At 41.4% G+C, this 21,917-nt stretch overlaps 1 protein-coding gene across 2 annotated transcripts in view; it reads left to right on the forward strand.

Moving 5' to 3' along the window:
• LOC125882566 (synapsin-3-like) overlaps nt 1–21,917 on the forward strand; it is a 187,155-nt gene that overhangs the window by 147,710 nt on the left and 17,528 nt on the right. For both annotated transcript variants that reach the window (XM_049566343.1, XM_049566344.1), the window contains exons 7-10: nt 5,299–5,361; nt 14,619–14,761; nt 18,656–18,730; nt 18,966–19,068. In XM_049566343.1, the coding sequence (XP_049422300.1) occupies nt 5,299–5,361; nt 14,619–14,761; nt 18,656–18,730; nt 18,966–19,068 (384 nt within the window). The remainder of the gene's footprint in view (nt 1–5,298; nt 5,362–14,618; nt 14,762–18,655; nt 18,731–18,965; nt 19,069–21,917) is intronic.

Consider the following 21,917-nt stretch of genomic DNA (forward strand, 5'->3'; position numbering starts at 1 on the left):
CCAGTAAACTTAGAGACCCAGGCAAGACCAGAATGTTTGAGCTAGTGTTGCAGGTGAACTTTTACATTTATTACAAGAATCATCGATGGAGGGGTACATCTTTGAGATTCTGAGCTTAGTTTTTTAACTTATGTAACTCATTTCTGCTGGAGTCTGATCTGCTCCACAAATGACAAATGATGTACAATCCCAAGAACAAGATATCGGCGGGGAGGAGACGGCACTGTACAGACAAAATAGACATAAGCTTGGAGAGCAGTTGTGACTCCTTGAACCACGTTTCTGAAATAATGAATTTAGTCACAGTCTGGAACAACCTGAGACAACCTGCAGACTGTCTGGCTCATTTAGTGCCAAAATGTCAGGAATTCCTTTGTGGTTAGCATGTGATATAACTAGTGTAAATGTTCTTGAATTGCTGCAATCCTTTGTTCGGTGATTCGGTCAGAAAACAACAGTGAGCGCACGTCTCTCTCTCTCTGATGCTCCTGTTTCATCAGGGGCAGAGGATGTGGTCGTCTCTTCCCAACATGTTCAGCGTCTGCCGTCATTGCCACACTGATGGGAATGACTGTGAGGAACATGTCCAGACAGAGTGGGTGGATACGGCCCCTTCAACTGAAAACACTCAAACAGACATCCACACTGTGCTACTTCTCAGATACACGCTAAACCGCAGGCATCTTATCACTCGTCATGTGACGCACGCGCGTAACCGCAGCAGAAATTTTGAACTTCTGACTGGCCTCTTATAACTTAGTATTTGTAAAATATAATCTTCATTTGTTGTAAGCAATTAAACCACCCTAATCCCTACTAGTCATAAAAGTTTAAACACATTTATATGGAGTTTATTTTGTGTCACATTCACAGTAGTAGCTTTGACAGTTTTGTTTGACCTCCGTCTCTTAAAGGTCCACCAATGTTTCTTTAATATTAAGTTGCAGACCCTTTACAGTCAGTGACCACAATATATCTTCCCCAGTGATGCCCTGCCAGGCCCGTGCTGCCTTCTTGCTTGTTTCAGGGGCTTTTTGACTTAATTCTGGTCTTCAGCAGTAAAAAAGATATAATCCCTTTGACTGAGGCCAGGTGATAAACTGCTCCAGTCTAGAATATCTCACTACTTGTCCTCAAAAATGTACTTGCTTTGCTTTGTGTACGCTGTATATTTACAGTGTGCAGAACATTATCCTGTTGTATAGATGTTAAATTGGGATATTACTGTATGTAGATTAAAAGCACTCCAAGTTCTTCACTGGTGACTCAAAAAAGATGTAAACACCCCTCAAACACCATGGCCAAATTTAACCTGTTCTCATTCCCAGGATGTGAAATAACAATGCTTTGTAAAGCCCCTCTGTGCAGGGTGCCCTTCTCAACAGGACATGTGGTTAATTCTGTGAAATGGCTGCAGTTTAGTTCAGGCAACAAAACTACCTGGTTAATTTTTCATGTTTTAATAAGTACATTTACTTATTGTAATGTGACATAAATACATGACTTGAATGACGTCAGTGCACAGCAACCATACAAAAAGTTACAAAACATTTAAACATGGGTGATTTTTGATTTCACAGGAGACATAGGTACGTAATTAGATTAAAACAACATTTACGTATGGTTTTCATACAGGACACAAACTGCAGTCTCCTGGGTGAAAGTCTGCTTCATCCATCTCCTCTCCTTCCTGCTTGACATAGACTTCCTTGTATTGCTGCAAAATGGGTTTACATTGGAGTTAGCTGAAAGCCTGGTGCACCCAATAAAGACCAAACCAATGTGCTAAAGGCTGCCTGTGGTTTCGATATCACATGCCGAGGGGCTTGACAAAGCGTCAGTATTCTACAATCTGGGAATGAGAACAGGCTGCCAAATTAGTTGGCCCTCTTTAGCCTCTTGGATCAACGGGTTTCCTCAAGATGGGGCCTCAAAGTCAGATAATAAAGCACTTGAAGGCCCTTATCATGTCAGTTGATATTGTGCTTACTGGTGCACGTTCCCAAGCAAATTTTTAATTAAATGTTCGAACCATTTCACACAGAGTTTACATAGAGCTTTTCGGGGCTCCTGGAGATCTGGGATCCTGTGGCAGTCGCCCACTTTTCCCTGATTGGTGGTCCAGCTTTGTCAAAACATCCTTAGAAATAAAAGTCAGCACTTGAAAGGAGCACGTCAACCCCCAAATGATAATTTGTGTATCAATTACTCACTCTGTTTTAAGCTGAATTCAGGAAGAAAACTTTGTTTTCCTTGTATGCCTTCACAGTGAACAAAGAATCAAAAGAAGACAAAGGTTCTTGATGAACTGAAGTCATAGGGGGCCATGTTTACCAACAGCAAAACTGTATCAAAACATCTGTTTAAAAACCCTCAAACAATCTAGTGCAGTATATTATCATCATATTTATCCAGCTGCGTGCTCAGTATTTCCCAAAGACATGCATTTTCTCATAAATGTTACTATTTAAACACTTAAACGTGAACAGCAAGGGCGCACCACTCATCCATGTGTGAGACTCTTTACTTGGAAGTGTTTTAAATATTATGGTCATCTGTCATGAATTCAGGTATTGAACAGAGTTGTCATCATTAATTGAAGGTAACATGGGGTATCCATGGGGAGATAATGGCGGACTCCGCCACTAACAATGACCACTACTATATAGAGAAGTAATTTATGAAAATACAGTGAGTAGCTGACCATCAACAGTAGTGTGACTTTAAACTTGTCATTGCTTCATTTCTATCCAGGGTGCCACAGTACAGAGTGAAAACTACAGAAAATGTCTTTTTCACTACCAGTATATTTAAAGGATTTGATTTTATCAGATGTAAGATTTTTTTGTTGTTAAAATCAGCTGTATTCTTCTAGTTGGCATTTTCCTCACTTTACTAAATGCCTCATAGATACAGTACAGCAGTTGAAAGTGGATAGCAAAGTGAACTCCTTGATACAGTCCCACCTCCCTTCTGTATTCTGGCACTTGTGAAGTGATAATGGACACAATTAGAGTACACTTTATCTTGGCTGCTTGTCAGCCAGGCCTGCGCTGTCAAAACCTGTCAACAGAAGTGCTGCTCACACCCTCAAGCAGCTCCATGTCTGTTCAAGGCTCGGCGCAAAACAAGCTGACAGCAACATTAGGATGTACAGTCCTGGCAACTGGTGGGGAGGGTTTGGATGAAGTGATAGCAGCTGTTGAGGCGTTCCCTTCCTCCTCGCAGGTCTGAGCCTACAGGATCTCTCCATACGTGATTTGGCCTCTTGCCTGAACGTCTTCTGTTGCTCTGTGTGTTTAATTGTGGGCATCACCTAGAGGTTGTTGCTGTGAACTTCGTGTAAACTTTTGGATTCTGTTTGTCATCATAATTACTGTAAACATGCGCAAAGAGTACCATACATAATCTGACAGTTTGTACACACGAGACCAGGGGAAAGTACTTGTGAAACTGGAAAAGTCCCTCTTAGATTACATCCCACTAACAATCGTATCAGTGAATTTATCAGAGGGCGTTTAAATCACAGGGAGGCTTGAAGTAATGTGTTGATGTTTCATCCCCTTCACTCCTTCACTTCTACACACTATGAGAAAAGCATGTTTGTGGTCTGTTGGGTTAGTCCAAACCCATCCCAATGAGCTGTGGTGCCTTCCACCCAGCTTCCCAGAACGTTCCACCTCGTGCCTCCTAAACTGAGCAGCTATAAGTTCAGCTGGATGGCACGAGACCCAGCGTGTTTATTTACAAGGCCACGGTTCTGGACACTTCATGTACACATCCAGATCATTTGCAGAGGAAATAGTGTTCTGCTTTTGGTTGTGTCTCAATGTGATGTTTACCACATGTCTGTCTTACTGTATATTTAGAACACTGAGTATCCTGAATGTTCCTACTTAGTGTGACATCCTTTTCCAAACTGTTGACATCAACAATCCCTGAGCTTTTTATTCTGCACTGAACTCTGCAGTTGCCCTCAGACCCTTCAGCTCAGTGTTTTGTTTTGTTTTCGTGGCCAACAACAGCTTTCAGCTTCAGTTTCAGCTGTCATTAGTGTTTTATTTTAGAAACAGACAGTCTTCAGAACAAACACCGGAGCAGCTCCAGTCTGTGTTCTTCTTTACCGCTGCATCAAAGCCAAAGAGGCACATTTTTCTATGAATTTATCAAATGAAAAAAGGGTGCAACCAACTGAGAAAGTTGGTAGCGCCAATGCCACCAGTCAAAAAGTTAGTCTAGAGCCAGGCTGTTCTCATGTACTGTTTGTATGTATACCTGCAAAAGTAAGGTAACAGAATTTGTATATAACCCACATCATCAGGAAGGCTGTGATCACGTAACTAATGTGCTGACAGGAGTGAAGACAAAAGTAGTATAAAGAGCGAAACTCTGGATAAGGAGGCAGGTTGGAGCGGTGCAGGGGTCAAATAATGGACTTTTCCCAAGGAGACTGGTGTTTTCTGTGCAACCAAGTAAACTTTTAGTTATTTTGAGGTACGTCATTGTCACGTCACATTACGAGTGCGTAACTTAACGTTAAGTACATAATTGTACTACTTAATTATGTAAAGTGATGATGCCCAACCATGATTCTATTCCTAACCATTACCTAACCATTAGAGGCACAAACTCATTAGAAATCATACAAACCGCTGTATGAGGATACGTTGCTGAGGCCCTGTTAGCAGTGTTAAGTGCCAGATATTTCTGTAAGGACTTGGTGCAGAAAAAAACAGAGCTAAAAGAAGATTAATATTGGACTTATCAGGAGGAATTTGCCTGTATCTTCTGAATATGTAAATAAGTAGCAGTTTGCTAACATGTCCACCCACTTATCAACTTCACAGAGTGATAATATATTAGTGTTGTGTTCACAGCTTGTTTTCCAATGTCCTCAAGTGGCCTAAAAATCAGTTAATGCATGTTTAAAGGGCGACTTAACACCTTATTCTAACTTAAACACACCCTCTTCACACGTTGAAAAGGCAAATGTAAAAACTGACTTTCAGACCTGTTGATGTCTTAAAGGGATAGTGCACCCAAAAATGAAAATTCAGCCATTATCTACTCACCCATATGCTGATGGAGGCTCAGGTGAGGTTTGAGAGTCCTCACAACACTACCCCCTCTCCCCTGGAGATCCCAGGGGAGAGGGGGTAGCAACACATCTCCACCTAATGGAGGCTTACGGCGCCCCAGGTTCAAACGTCCAAAAACACATAATTGAAACCACGAAATATCTCCATACTGACCAAGAGTTACCACACCCAGCTAATAATCTCATGTTGTTGTCTGCAGGTAACAACCCCGTCATACCCTGTGGTGGTCAAGATGGGACACGCCCACGCTGGCATGGGGAAGGTGAGTTCCTTGAAATATACCAACAAGAACACGCACATTCATTTGTTCTTTATGTTTGTCAGTGTTGAAAGTTCAAACCCCAGACTTTTAAAGTAAAAGGGACCTTTGGCTTGGGCATCATCTAATTTTTCCTATGTTCCTGAAATTTCTCTGGGGTTTACCCTACCCTACCTTAAATTAACCTCCCTCCCTTTTAGACTAGCTGACTAGTGTAAAGGTAAGAAAATGCTCAGAAGCACTGTCCTAACTGTGCACGATTTAATCTATAAGATTAAACATTGTCCGAAAAATATTGCATATCTAATAAGAGCCATTTAGAATTATTAATCACATTTTTTAAAAACCACATTGTATTTTAAATGCCGCTGAAATGTGGCACTTTGTTGTGTGCAATATGAGCATTGCACATTATCCTACATAACTTGACAACTCATTAAATCAGTGGTGTCAAACATATGGCCCGTGGACCAGAACCGGCCCACCAAAGGGTCCAGAGAATACCAGTACCAGAGAATCTGTATCAGACTTCCATCCTTAAAAATTTCAAATGGAAATGTATAGATAAATGCAGATGTAATGACAGTGAGAAGCAGACTGGATCATCCATATTATTGAAATTGCACTTATTTTTCTTAAAACATCTCAGGTTGTTCATCTGTCTTATAAACAGATGAACGTTTATAGAATGTACTTGTACTTCTTTACATGAAAAGAAAGGGAAAAAAAGCTGCTTTCTTTTTTACTTCTGGCCATAAATGATAAAAACAACACATGAATAATGTAACTAAGTGTAACTGCTTAAGTGCAGTGAAGTCCACTTTTAATTGACTCCACTAACACACATAAAACTGCACATGGGATAAGTCAATCTTCAGGACTCTCTGCAAGGGAGCCCTTTCTAGCATATCTTTTCATTTTAACCCAAACCATCATCTTTTTCGTAAAACTTCTAGGGCTGTCTGGCTTAAAGCCCTGAAGGCAGACTTCTTCCAACAGCCAGATTAACAACAAGATCATTTAACAAAAGTGTAACATTCAGCTGGCTGAATTTCACACTAAAAAGAGCAGCTTACAGCTTAAAGAGACAGGTGCTACCACAGAGCCTTCTTAGACAGAGGGGGATACAGATGTCTCAGCACAGACTGTGTGAGGAAAATAAAGGTGATTAAGGTTATTTCCCCGAACTATTTCTTTAAGCCAGAAAGATACTAGAGGGCGAACTCTAACCCTGACTCATCGTGAATAGACTCTGCGTCACACTTGCAACAACTGACTTTGTCACACAAGCTCACAAGTTCACTTTTCCACCTTCCACCTCACATTACAGGCCCACACTCAGACTTGTCCAGGGTCCAGTCATGCATATCAAACATGTGATCATATCATACCAGCTTTGACTGGTGTGCCGTTCAAAGCACAGGAAAGGAGATCGCAGACCTAAAACCCCCTGTTTGTTTCTAGTTTGCACTGATCTGTAAAATCAGTCATGGTGGCCAAATCACAGTGATGATCAGGCTGCAGTGTGTTCCTGCTTTACTTTCACTGAGCTGATATCTGATTGTTACAAAGGCAGAGAGCACACAGACAGACACACCACTGATAAGGTCTGCAGTTTTACTTTGATGTTCTCTTATGCAACAGTCTGGCTGATGTATGCGTGGAGTTACACAAATTGATGCAGCACAAAGAAAGTTCTCACACACTGTGTCTCTCTCTCTAGTTGTTTGGATTCACATAGCGATATACTTCCTATAAAGTATGTCTTTTGCCCCCGTCTGTCTGGATGGGCTTGGTTTCCGTTTCAGGAGCCAGACATGCTATAGAATTTCCCAAAAGGCTTAAGAAGAACTTGGCAAGCCCTTGCAGAGTGGGACCTTGTTTAACCCCTCAGACCTCACAGAGCTCTGAGAACGGACAGGAACATGTGGGATTTAGGTCATTGCTGTTTTGTTTGCTCTTCACAGAACCTTGTTATTTTTTGTGAGTGGATCGAAGACAATGAATTTATCATTTCTTGCTCGCTGACACCACTTATATTAAATGCACCCTAATTTAAAGGTGCTACACGCAGCTCTGAGCAAAACTATGTAATTCTTAAAACATAATAACATAGCTTTGAGTTTGATACATTCAGGAGTTTTGCTGCTACACCCTTAAAGGCCCAGATGCACCAAGCTGATATTAAAGCAGTGATGACAAAGACAGACTGTTGAGTCTCCTCACATCACCTGTGTCTCAGCCACAAAGTTACACTTAAACACACCGCAAAAACTAGGGTGACAGACGCTCATCAACGGCCAGACATTGACCAATGACCGATCGTCAGCTTGGTGTGTCAGGGCCCTCACATGTACTCTGGTGTGGCAAATAGCTCATAAACTGAAACTGGTTTTGTTGCTGATGATAAAAAAAAAAAATCTGCTCTGGAGAGAATTTGCCTCAACTATAAGTTAATAATTTACTATTTACTTGTTATGTTTTCTCCCAGGATATTTGTGTTTCTTCAATTTATTTATTTCCTTTTTTAAGGCGGCTTTCCTTTTTACTGCAAATAACATTATTCCTCTTATGTATGCTTTGAATACATCCCAAATTATACCTATTTCTGGCCTATCCTGTGGGTCCACCTTATGTACATTGGTTTGAATAAATAAATGAATATGGTTTTTAATATAATTTAAAAATTCAGAGTCCAATAAGTATTTTTTATTCATTCTCCATAGTTTACTGGACTTTGTACTTTGTTTCAGGGACATAATGCCAGTGACTTTTGAATGATCTGATATTATAATTTCATAAATCTTACTTGATCGTACTCTGTCCAGGCCTGTCTTAGATATAAGTGATCTATTCGACTGTAGCTACTTTGAGGGTGTGAAAAATATGTGTCTCTCTATTGTGTTAGGGTGTAAAGTTTTCCATATATCCCGCAGTTCATTGACTAATAAGAATTCCTGGAGGTTTTTTGGTGGATTAATTTTCCTGTTTTTAGTTGAGCTATGATAAGGGCTTACTATGTTATTCCTGTTGAAGAACGGTCTAACACTGTTTTAATTTTATTCAAGAAAAGCATTTTTAAGTGGGAGGACTGTAAATATAGGCTAGCTAATGTAAGCTTATGTTAGCTAATGTTGGCAAACTTCAAATAGACATTGCTGTATAAGTGACATTACTGAGCTGGTTTGCTACTTTAATGACTTTTCTTTGGTTACATTATGTTTTAATGGTTTTATCATAAAAATAAGCACCATCTCACAAAGTGACATGTTGATGTTTTCTTGTTGTCTCATTTCACTCGCTCTTACTGTACGTTCAAACCAGAAGCTTCCAAAGAGGCAAAGTCTCTTGCGGACGCTCAAGAAGCATGAGTGTCAAAAATATTTGTGGCAGCTTTGCTTGCTCTAGTTGCTCATCGCGTGAATCATTGAACATTCGATCGTGCTTGTCAATGTAAAGGAGCTGCAAAGCGGACTACTGGCTTGAAAGCAGCGTAGTTGCTGCTTGCTGTTGTCTAGTCAGAAAGCTCATAGCTGGCCTACGCAAAGTTATGTTTGGTCAATGAAAACAGAAAACATATGTCAGCCCATTCAAACCAAGCAAGGAAGACTTGCATGCTATGTCGCAACATTAGCCTGCAGTTCTCTCCTCTATTACGAACATTACACACTTTAAAACTCACCAGACCAACCAACTACCTTCTCGACGCGTTCCCAAGCCTCATTCTTTTTATTATGGTCTCTGTAACCGAACAGCGACCAACTTCTTGATATCCATTGTTGGAACAAATGTGCTGTAGGAACCAAAGTTACATGGCTTGTTCTCTTGGACCCGCTTCATCGAAGCACGTCAGCATTCCGATTGGTTGTCACTGAACCACGTCAGAGCTCATGACCATAAAGTTAAACGAATTTTAACTCCCCTCTGGACCACTCCGGTTGCTTTGGTCGCCCAAGACGCGCGGCTGATGACCAGGTCACCCAAGTCACCCAAGTCGCCAGGCTCTCATTGAAAATGAATGACTTCCGCCGCTTTGGAAGCTCTGGTCGCTTTTGGTGTGAACGCACAGTAAGTCAGGCCTCCCAGTGGTGATGTGTTTAAGGCACCTGGCTCGAGAAACAGCCTGTTTTTGTTGTTAAAGGGGACCTATTATGCTTTTCCCTTATTTTCTGTCACATGTGTAATGTTTCAGTGCCAGATGTTCATATTAACATGGACGAAGTTTCAAATAATGAGGTAAATACATGTAAAAATCTTCCCTGTGAGCAGCTCAGGCTTCAGACTGTTCTAAAAACCCTGTTTCCAGTGTTTTTTTGGGGCAAGCTGACGTCAGATTGTCAAGGATTTCTTTGTATGGTCATCTGCTTCAGACACGCTACTGGCACACTATCTGCCATTAAGCTGGTTCCTTATAAGCCTCACTTTCACCATGCAAGTCAGTCTGCCATTGGGAAAATGGGGCTACATTTACGGTACAAAGGAAGTGCGTCAGCCTCTGTGGAGCCAAAACAGGAAGAGGATAGCACTTGTGGTTTCCCCAGGAGTTAACCCCAGTTACCAAACGGTATCAATTTAAGTTCAGTTACTATTGCTAGTAGTGATAGTGTGCCTGCCTACAAGTGTCTAAAATACATATAATGTTTTTGACCATTAAAGGATGTAAACATGTTCCAGAAGAAACTGCAACGTGCAGCGTGACCTCATCACATAGTAACAGTAGTGTTTATATATTTACATCTGAACAGGTTGTACATACTAAACGTGGCTACTCACTTAACATTTTTCATTTGACAAACTCAGAGTGAAGCTTTATACCCAGTTTTCCCATTACGTGTTTGTAGACCAGTCAGCCTCTGTATTTTAGTTGGTATGTCATTTAGTCTGGACGTCGACCAGTGTGACACGGCTTTTTCCACCAGGCACTGTTTTTCGTTTTTGTGCCAGTGCTTCACCTTCTCTGGCTCACCTTTTTACTTTCTGTTTGCATCATTACGGTTTGTTTAGTTTCCCAGGGGAATTGCGTAATTCTCTGGATGGCTTTGCGTGCTTACAGCTCAGAGCTGGACCTGCCACTTGCTATCAGGTTCCACCTCTGGAGCCATGACGTGAACTGTGAGTCACTTCCCTTAATTCAGTCCACTTTGTTGTTTTAACTTCTGCCGCCTACTGTAAACGGGCAAGGATCAGTGCTCAGCCTCAGTGCTTTAGTCTCTGTTAGCAGCTGAAAGCACATATCTATAATAACTTCGTAGTATACTGTATGCACCCACCTTTATGTCATTTACAAAATAATATGGGAGTACACTCCTGCTTTGAGAAGCGTCCCAGAAGCTAACACTACATTGTTTGCACCAGATTCGGCGAGGAGGGGACACGCTACTCCACTCAAACTGGTTGCTTAATGGGCTTCCCACCGGTGATGTACCGCATTGTGGAATGCACTCGATTGGATATATGTGCTGCTAGTTGGATAGTCCATGGTTTTCTGCTCACCATTTTAAACAACAAACATGGCGACCTGATTATAAGCTTTCTGTTATTCCATCTAAACCAGTGGTTCCCAGCCACAGGGTCTACATTTCTCCTTAGTCATTAGTTCAAGGTCCACACAGTTACATATATATATATATATATATATATGTATATGTGTGTATATGTGTGTGTGTGTGTGTGTGTATATATATATATATATATATATATATATATATATATATATATATTTAGTATCACACATTTCACCATGTTGTCCAGCTAGTTTGCTGTCTGTTAGTCACTCATGCTACAGCAGAAAATGGCACTTCAAAATAAAAGCTCTGTACCAGAAATTCACTGTACATCAAAATAATGTTGTTGTTTTTTCCACAAACTTGACACATTTGTGAGTCACTTGCAGTCCATTTAGATTGGGTCTGGGACCCACTTTTGGACTGTGGCCCACCAGTCGGGAACCACTGGTCTAAACAATCCACCAAAATGTATTTCTGAACATTTGAGGTGAAAATGGTCGATGCTACTGCTAAATCTTATTTCACTGTAGAACTACATCGCCTAGTTTGACAGCTTGGTCAGAGTTTTGTGAGCCAGGCACATCTTGCTGGACAAACTCATTTGCATAGAGTTGAATCTAGTCTACTTTATGCAAATGCAGACCGGCGAGCACACCGCAAACCCTCCCCCAAACTTGCCAGAATACACTTTCGGTACTTTGTGCTCCTTCTTATTTTATTCTACAGTGTATAAGAATGAATAGAAACCATTGAGTAACCCCTCATCGCCAGACGGAAATGAACTGGTGGAAATGCGCCATAAGAAAAATAAGCACCTTATCTATTTTGATGTAGCTGCAGCGTGTTGCACAGAGCGAAACACAGAGTTTTTCTGCTAACAGCCACTGTGTGTGAAACAGATACATTTAAATGGTGACGGTGAATGTATTTTTAAGAACTAAAAACAGCTACAAATCTTTGATCCATTGTCGTTCATAACTTTTAACTGTAATAAGTTTGTCTGTAGGCTGCAGCACAACTGAGTACGAAATAACAACAATTAACACAATTAAAACAGACAAGAAAAGAAACCATTTAACTACATAGCTGACTTACTTAGACAAGAAGTATAAATATCAAGGAAAAATGATGAAGTCAATAAAATCTGGCAGGAGAAACGCTCTGCCTCTGGAATTTTCCCGGCATAATATGATGCCGTGCAATGGATGCAAAAAAACAATTAAAAATAATGATGTCCTGACATTAATGTTAGCCAGGTAGCTAATGTAATGCTACGTCAACAGGGTCGCAGCTGCTCCCACAAAAAGGCTTTTCTGTCTGTGTCAACCTGGTCTCACTCCTAAGTCGTCGAAATCTGGCCCTTGGGCAGTGACTTGCGGTATCAGACACTGACGATAAAGGCGTCCTTTGTGATAAGCTGTTGGTTACCGGGGGGGAGTGGTGGTGGATGGGTCCAACATACACTGACTTTCATCCAGGAGAGTGGTGTACCCGGTAAGATTATAAAAGCCAAACCCTGTTCCTAACCATGTCAATTCACTGTGCTGTACTGATGTAGTGCGTTTATTTTGTAAGAGACTGTATGTACTGTATATGGTAAATTTCCTGTGAAAACAGATGTGTATTTTGAAAGAACACAATGCATGTGACAGGCAGAACTTGAGACAGCGTCCCAGAATGTCAACAACCAACGCACCCAGGGTACCTTTCACATCGTATTTAAACGTGGAAAGTCTATAACCAAATGTCGATATGTGAATAGGCCAGAGTGAGAACACAAGCGCATTTCTGAAAAATTGAGAGACTTTCAACTAAAAGTGTTTGAAGCAGCTGCACAAAAAAAGAAGAAGCTGGTGCTCAGAAAAAAAAAACTCTATGTAGACACTCAGCCTCACTGCTTTACGCTATCCTTCAACTCCAAGAGAACCAGTTCTTAAATTCACATTCTATCATCAGGCCTGTTCTTTATCAGCTCAAAATTTGAAGATATTTGCCACTCCGCCCTCTGAGCTCATTTGAAAACCTAATGGATTTAATTGCAGCAGAACATCTTTTAATGTGGGTTCCAACAAGCATTCTCATTTTATCACCCATCAAAGTGACAACTCTCTTTACTGGACCACATTAACCATCAAAGTCGTCCGCCCGTCTTTTAAACATTTAAACCTGTTTTTATTGGTTTGGTACCATTGTCACCCTGGCTCAGATTTGTTTTATTTGTTTTCCCACTGTTGGTTCTCGTTTTCATTTTTCTGTGAGGCTTGCATCATTTTTTAAAGCTCCCTGGGATTTCTTTGTTCCACCCGGGCAATTTGGATTTCTTTTTAAACATTGTTTGTGTGTGTGTGTGTGTGTGTGTGAGAGAGAGTCCGCTAAACTTAAACCCTTGTAAACACAACATTACAGTGTTTCCTAAGACCTCACAAATCGTCATATGAAAGTGTTTGATTTCACTCATGTTTTCCAGTCAGCACTCCATATTGATTAGTATGATGGCATGCAATGGTTGTGCCGATGTAGCAGTGAGAGTGCACCCTGTATACCCCTAGAAAGGAAATGAAGCCAAGCCCAGATGAAGAGACAACTGCAATCAAGGTCTGCATACCTTTGATGATTTAATCCTTGTGTGAGTAAAGTAATTTGTTCCCCACAAGCTCCCGGTACCGTTCTAATATGTCACTGTACTTGCGCTGCTTGTAACCATTCCCAATCTGTTTTTCACTGATTTGACTGCCTTATACTCATGTGTTTATTTAAGAAACAGCTCGTCCTCTGCCCCTGCTCTGGTCTTAATTTACATCATCTCCTCTCCAGTATTTTCTGTAGCTACGCAACCAACTGCAGAGTAGTCAGTCTACTACCTGAGTACACCAGGAAGAGCATGCCCAGTGTACTTGATTGGTCATGTAATATAGGTTTTCATTGAAAAGGTATTAATGTGGATGTGGCCATGAAGTCAGCTTCAGGAGAGCACAACAGAGAGAAGAGTAGAAACCCCAGAGTGATAAAACAAGGCTTCCTGGTTTCTCTATCTGCTTTGTCTTGTTTCATGATAAGTTCCCACCACTTCCACTGTGTAGAACTGGGACGATACCAGTGAGAGGGCTGGTGATGAGTGAGTGGAAGCTCTGGACTGGATTGTTTTGCATCTTAGACACTGAGCTCTGACAGTTTGCCATACATTAAAGTTGATTCATGAGTTTGTCTGCCAAGATGCCCCATTTCCCATGACCTGATGTTGTACATCTCCTGAATCTGTGTATCAACATAGCTGAATGAGAAAAAGAAGAAGAGCACCACCTTTAGAAATATCGTCCAAAGAAGAGGAAAACCGATGAGAGCCTCTGTATCCAAGATAGAGTGCAGATAGAAATACATGAGGGTCTTGCAGGCGACCACTGAAGAGCAGTTAGTTGTTCCCTTCCTGTTTCAATGTCACACCTCATTGTTACCTAATTATCTGAAAGTTACAGAGAAAAATACCTTTGAGTTTTATGTAAGAGTCAAGTTTTGTGTCGATGGCTTCCCATAACGTCATTTCCCCCCTGTGTGTACATTCTACAGTCTAATCACTTGATGGGAGTGAGCTGACGTAGTTCAAAGCCGTCCCTGGTAATGTATCCACCAGGGACCCTTCATTATCCCGCCTGTGTACAAGTGTGAAATCCTTGTGGGATTCTAAGGGGCCACTGCCAGCTTTGACGGTGCTCTTTTTAATTAGCCCCTCTCTAACGAGTGGAGTCTCTCCTACAGATCAAAGTGGAAAACCAACAGGACTTCCAGGACATCACCAGTGTGGTGGCTCTGGCCGGGACCTACGCTACCACCGAGCCGTACGTCCAGTCCAAGTACGATATCCGCATCCAGAAGATCGGCAACAACTACAAGGCTTACATGTAAGGTGTTTCACACCACCAGCATCGTACATTTACATACACAGATGGAGTGAAGCCGCATGTTTTGGGCCAATATCATCAGTGTTGGCCACATTTACATTTTCTCAAAGTAGAAAATTGTCTGAAAGGGCATTAAAACCATCATTAGACAGTATAGAGTAAACAGTTCCAGGAACAATGGAGCCACAGGAAGTGACAAACAAACTGAACTACAACCAAATATCTTCCACCATCACACTTATGTGTTAAAGACATTATCTACAATGTGTATTCATTTCAAGAGAAGACATCTGCTCCATTATTTCAGTGCACATTCAGCCTATTTACAATCTTGTGAATATTGCTTTGGTTTTTGTGATCATCACAATGCTCATCTTGTCATTGGATCACTGAACTGCTTTGCGTATGAGTAAGGGGAAATGACTTAGGCTAGAAACTGACTCATTCACTTTGTCCAAGTGTATTTTACAGCCATGAGGTTTCAACTCTTTGGAATATGTTAGTACACTGAGTTAATTAGTAGGAAAGCAGGTGGTGCCTGCAGGACAGTCAGGACAGTCTGAAAATAGTAATAAGGGGTCATTCGTAGCCATGGCTGATATTTCAATATACTGAAAGAAAGGGAGAAACAAAATAGGATATTATGTATTGTGCATGCTGGTAAATTCTTCTCTAAAACTTTTACTTTATTCTCTCTAGACATCTGTGTTAGCATTAGTTAGCATGGTACATTTACAGCTTTGGTCAGCTGTCCTAATGCTTATTCTAATGGGGCGGCAGTAGCTCAGTCCATAGGGACTTGGGTTGGGACCCGGAGGGTCGCCTGTGCGAGTCCCCGTCTGGACCAAAATATGGAGCGTGGACTGGTGGCTGGAGAGGTGCCAGTTCACCTCCTGGGCACTGCTGAGATGCCCTTGAGCAAGGCACCGAGTAGAGAAGAGTAAAAACATTGAATTTCATTCAAATTAATAAAGTTAAATAAACTTAAAACTTAAACTTAATGCTAATTTTCACCTGCAAAAACAGGCATAAAACCATTATCACAAAATATACTTATTGGAAAAACTGAACAACCAACTCTCTTCCTTACTGTGCGTTCACACTGGACGCGAATTCGCAAATTCGCGCGTCAAGATTACATACAAAGTCAATGCAAAGACGCGATTAGACGCGAATTCGCGCCGGGCGGCGCGACGCGATGGACGCGATAGACGCGAAATTCGCGTCCAACGCCTCATCGCTCGAGTTGAAAATATTGAACTTTTGAGGCGAATTCGCGTGACTCTGTACCGCGAAAGCCAATCAGCATTGAGATTCTCCCGACGTCACTGGCGTGTGTCAACAACAATAAACTGCTACTCACCGGAGACAGATGGACAGGCGCTCCGCAGCTGAAATGGAGCGGCTGTAATTGGTGTCCTGCCGGGAGATCCTGGCGCCAACCCTCGCCAACAGGTCCTCAAACTGGGCCCCAGTCAGCCTGAAGTACCGCTGAAAGCGGCTATCATCCAGACGGAGTTCCTGGAGGAGGTGGTGAAACTCGCCGAGCTGGATGCGCTTCTGCAGGATAGGGTGAACCCAAAAACGACGGCGTTTGGCCCTCCGACGCTTCTGGGACTTCCAGAGGAGGTAAACAACAAAGCAGCGATGGTGGTTATCTTGCCATGGTCGTCAGTGACGTCTTGACCATAGACTGTTGACGCCCCGACGTCCCGTTGTTGATGCCGAGATGAAGGAGAAACTTATCATTGCGGTGTGCCGCTACCCGGAGCTATATGATACTACGTATCTACTCTACAGAGACTGCAACAAAAAGGAGCAGGCTTGGGTGAAAGTTGCCGAGGAGACTGGTCGACTTGGTAAGTTCTGTAAATATGTGTGTTTAATTAGTTTGCAGAATGGTTGTACTATGAACGTTAGCACTAGCTTAGCTCCGGTTAGCTTAGCTCCGTCATTCCCGCTACTCGCGCGAATGACGCGATGACGCGAATGAACAAAATGGTCAGGCGTCGAAACTCGGGCGTTACGGGCGGCGCGTTACTCGCGTCACGCGCGTGCAATTCGCTTCACTCGCGTCCGGTGTGAACGCACAGTTAGAGGGTCTTTTAGCACAGCCAACAGCAATCAACAAGACTTTTGAGGCAACCAAAATGTAACAATGAACTTTCATAAACTGAAAACACCCTGAAATAGCAACAGCTACGGCTTCGCCTATACTCTGTAAACTTGGGGTTACACCCTCTTGTGGTAGCGAGTTGTCAACAGACAGCACTCACCTGTTACTCAAAGCAGCCACACCTTTAAATATGTACAACTTTAAGCATTAATGACATTTAAACAGGTGAGTTAAAAAAAAGAAAAAAGAAACCCTGGCACAGTTGTCCCAAACGGGGAAATTAGCCATAGATGTCCCAGGCTGTAAACATGTTTACTTCTGCTGTCAAATTGGGCATTTTAGTTTTCATTCCACTTATTTATGGTATATTATGGTAAATATATTATTGGTTTGATTTACAGAGGTACCTTTTGTAAACATGAAAAAAAATCACCCTAACAAAGATGGATGTATTACTCATTTTTAACAATCCCATTTTTCTCTGTTGATAAAACGCATATAATTAATTTGATTATTATTTTAGCAAAATATGATACACATAAAATGACTACCTTCATTTTTTATTTTCAAAGATATATATTTTAAAATGTACTTGAATACTATTGAGAATGTAAAACTCAAATATTATAAACTGGCAAAAACCATTTAATCATTTAGACATTTCAGTTTTATTTTATTTATTTCACATTATTTTTATTCTATAAAATAAAATTCATCCAACTTTTATAATATAAAATCTGGAACATACAGTCTCCATGTAATGAATGTATTCAATAAAGTTAAATTTATTTAAAAAGTTTAAAACTTAGTGCGGATTGACTCACTTTTGGAGTCAGCCTAAAGTGGTCATTTGAGGAATTGCAGTTTTGGGCATCTCTGCATTGGCTTCATTTTTTAGCCCCAGAAGTTGCTATTTGGTCAAAACAGAAGAAACAAGCCATACAATGTTTAAAAAAAAAAAAAAAAAAAAAAGGTTATTTCAAAAATTTACAATTTGTTTTTTATTTATTTAAGAAGGGACAATATACATTAATCCACATTTAAACAAATGTTAATTGCACCTGAGTTAGGGGGAAAGCTACTTTTCTTCCATTGTGTATTTTCCTGATATTACTAGGCGACCTGAAATAATAAAAAGAATACAATGTGAAGCATACAATATGTACAATGGTACTTTGAATGTCTGATCATATCTTGTTTACTTTTCTGGTCACATCCTGATTTTTAAAATCTACATTTTCAGCAATTTCAGACTATTAATTTTTGCTGTGGGGCCGCTCATGTTAAACCACCTTTAAAGGAAAGAAAAATAAAGAAACAATTGCTTTTTTTTCCTAAACTCTGTGATGTCTGCACTCTGACAAAGTCTCAGTCCGTTCCTCCTTCAACCACACACCCATTTGGGAGCGAGAGTCCATGTTCTGTAAATTCAGCCGAGCGTATGTTAACAAAGACCATGAGTCAACACCCTCTTAATTCTCAAGTCTCTGTATCTAAACAATGACTTGACCAAAAGCAGAGGAACAGTTGTAGCCAAGCCTTATCTCATCTCGTTTTCCCCTGGCCTCACCATGAAAGCACGTCTTTAAACGGCTCCGACACAAACATCATGTAGGTGTGGATGGCGTTCATCAGCACTGATGAACTGACGATAGCTTCTCCCATGAGTTTTCTCTATTCAGCTACACAGGCAGAAGTTGTGAGTGACTAAGTCTTGGTGGGGCATTATAACCGGGGGCTGGTTGATTCATTTGTTGATGTTTGTCTTTGATTTGCAGGAGAACGTCCATCTCTGGGAACTGGAAGGCTAACACGGGCTCTGCCATGTTGGAACAGATCGCGATGACTGACAGGTGGGCTGAGTCAGAGACATGATGGGAAAATAATGACCTGTTCAGACTATTTACCACCCTTTGTACTGACACAGCTTTTATGTATAAACACTTCTGATGATCTTTGGAGTGTTATGGTTTAAACTTATTTGTAACTCTGAGCCCTACGAAGCCCCACCTGACCTTTGTGTATTCTCTGGAGATTATTGGGTCTTCAGTTATGTGTTTGTCAGTAATTGGTGTCACTGTGTTCCAGATATCGGCTGTGGGTGGACTCCTGCGCCGAGATGTTTGGTGGTCTAGACATCTGTGCAGTGAAGGCCGTCCACGGAAAAGATGGCAACGACTATATCATTGAGGTAGGTTTGTTATTTGAATAACTTAAGCTCCAACAGTCTGAAACTTGCTGTCAGGAACATTTTTGGACCTTCAGTGTATTTTGGAACAAATACGAAGGTCTATTTAAACCATCAATTTTATCATTATTGACAGTTTGCCAGGACTTGACCTACACCAGTCCTCTGTGGACCACTTCTTAGTAGCACTGCATGGTAAAACACCTATGCATTGTAAGTAACCTTGGATTCAGTCTCCTCTCCTGCTGATAATATGTCTCATATCATGGTGAACGTCAACAGGGAAGGGTGTAGCCAGACTTGATGGCATAAGATCATCAGAGCCTTGAAAGAACGATTAATGTGTAGACCAAACAAAGGCAGGAGAAGGGGAAATATCAGGAGTCAGCGTTTGACTCACAGCCTGTTTATTTTTAGTCCAATAGTAAAGTTTGGTGCTTTCGTGCAGTTTCCAGTTTGGACACAAATAAAATATCTGTTGCATGACCAGACACGGGCAGTGTGCTGAAGGTTTTTCTCACAAAGTGGAAGAATTTCGAGTTGTAGGTTTCCCCAGTGGGGTAAACATGGCTGTAAATGCCTAGACACACCAAGCCGACTTCAGAAAGCTCGTGGTGAGGAAGGCCCCCTGCTGCATCACCTCACATCACCTATGTCTCGGCTATTAACTTGCACATGAATACACCGCAAAGACTGCAGCTGACGGCCAAACAGCACGTACGTTCTGTGCCTGCATAACAGGAAATAACTCCACACCAGCAGACCATTCAGAAAGGGAAACCAGAGGAACATGTAAACAGTGACGAGGCAGTTTCTTCTGACTTGGTTCTTTGAATAAATAGTGCTTACTTAAGAAATACTCTGTGAAGGTTAATGTTACAAAGGGCCCTCACATGTCAAGCCAAATGCTGGTCATCAGTAAGTATCTGTAGCTCTAGTTTTTCTTTGTATCCCGCACCATTAGCACTAATCGGCCCTTATTAGTGGTCTTATTAGTGGTCTTTATGGCTGATTTAGGATGTTGAATTGGTGTCAAGCCCAGTGAATCCGGTTGGTGAATGAAATCACTCTGTTTGGCAGTTTAGCAGAGTGTATGAGAAGAGAAATGGAGGTGAGGAAAGTAAACAAAAGAATAAACAAACGAATGCATGAGATCGAAACAAACTTGCTACATTAGTATTATCAGTAATGTTATATTAGTATATATTACGTTAGGTGAAATTATGTTTTTTGCTGTTGAGCTCTTTAGCATAAACAGTTTTGTAATTGTTTGTGTGAATGTTAATTGGTGCACCATAAATATTCTTTGTTCTTTCAACATTGGGTTCTGTTGTTAATGTGCTAATTGGCTAACTAGCATCTTGAATCTGTCCTATTGGTCTTCCGGTTTCCCCTGACGAATACAGACTACCATCACATGCTGGTACGGAGAGTTATTCCCTCTCGCAGGTGCATAACATACATGCTAGTTGGCTGTTGGCTGTAGTCTTAGCGGTGTGTTCAAGTGCAACTTTTTGGCTTAGACACAAGCAACATCGGGCAACGCAACAGTCGATCTTTGTTGCCACTAGTTCTTTGATGTCAGTTAGATGTGTCTGGGCTTCAATTGCCACCAGCTTGCTGTGACCCCCGTCACTACTGATGGTCCGTCACCAGAGCAACCAATCTTTCTTCTCATGGTGAATAGTTTCCTAGTGATGGAGGGATTGTGAGATGTGCTGACTTTCTAACGCTTGTCTCATTTGTGGTCTGATAAACAGAGAGAGAGAGAGAGAGATTTAGAGATTTAGAGATTTATTCAGTGACTGGAAAAACTAAGCACACACATAGCTGCAATAAACTCTGTAACCTGTAAGGCGGAATTTATAATTTATACACTATTTATACTTGCGAGTCTCTGGCTCTACCTCGACATAAAGCCGAGAAGACTGACGTAACTGACATGCACCTCCCCAGAAATGTAACTATAGGTCGTGGCGACAGACCTGTCTATTTTTGTCACACACAAAAAAAACTTTTTTCATTTTCTTAAAAGTAGCAATTTTGGGCATATGAAGTTTCCGCCAAATAGCTCTGCAGTGTGTAATGGGAAAAGAGTCTCTCACGGTAATAAAACCCCAGAGAGTTATCACCGGCTCTGCAGTTTCCCTCAAATCTACGGAGTGTTTTGGTGACTTCTAGTTAAATTGATCGACAATCAAAAGGAAGACAGACATCATCGAAGAGGCAGAGACCAATTTCTATCTCTGCAAGACCTGCAAATAGATCAGAGTGCAATTCCGCAACAGAGATTTGAGATTTTTAAGTGGCATGACTAGCGTCCTCTCAGATGGAAGACATCTCAGTCTGCTATCAGGGTCGGTGTCATTTTCTCCACTGGCACTTTAAAAAACTGTTAAAATGCTCATGCAGGTTCATCTCTGTTGTACAGGGGCTGCTGCAAAACAGAACGACTGATATACTACACGCAAGTACAATATGGTGGAGGAATTTTCCTTAAAGGATTAAACCCAGGAGAGAAGAGCTGTATTGTCTGTAATCAGTTGTGTTTTCAGCGTGGTCTCCTATGTATTCAAATCTGAGGAAACAGGCCGGTTTGGGACGTCTGATGGTCCCATATTTAGCTCGAGGCCATGACATCACACTCCTCTCTATCTGTGCACAGGGTGAAGTCAGCAGTGAGAAAATAAGCCTCTTTTTTTAAACTTCAATCTCAGGAAATATCCACCAGCTCCCCAGAGATATGTTTCTAAGAGCCCGACTGTTTGGAAAGAGAAACTGGTGACACAGTCGAGTAACAATGTTCTGTGACCAGCCACACTTCCTCCACCTCCTCCTCCACCTCCTCCTCC

The sequence above is a fragment of the Epinephelus fuscoguttatus genome, linkage group LG22 (genome assembly GCF_011397635.1).
Source record: "Epinephelus fuscoguttatus linkage group LG22, E.fuscoguttatus.final_Chr_v1".
In the NCBI taxonomy this organism is placed as follows: domain Eukaryota; kingdom Metazoa; phylum Chordata; class Actinopteri; order Perciformes; family Serranidae; genus Epinephelus; species Epinephelus fuscoguttatus.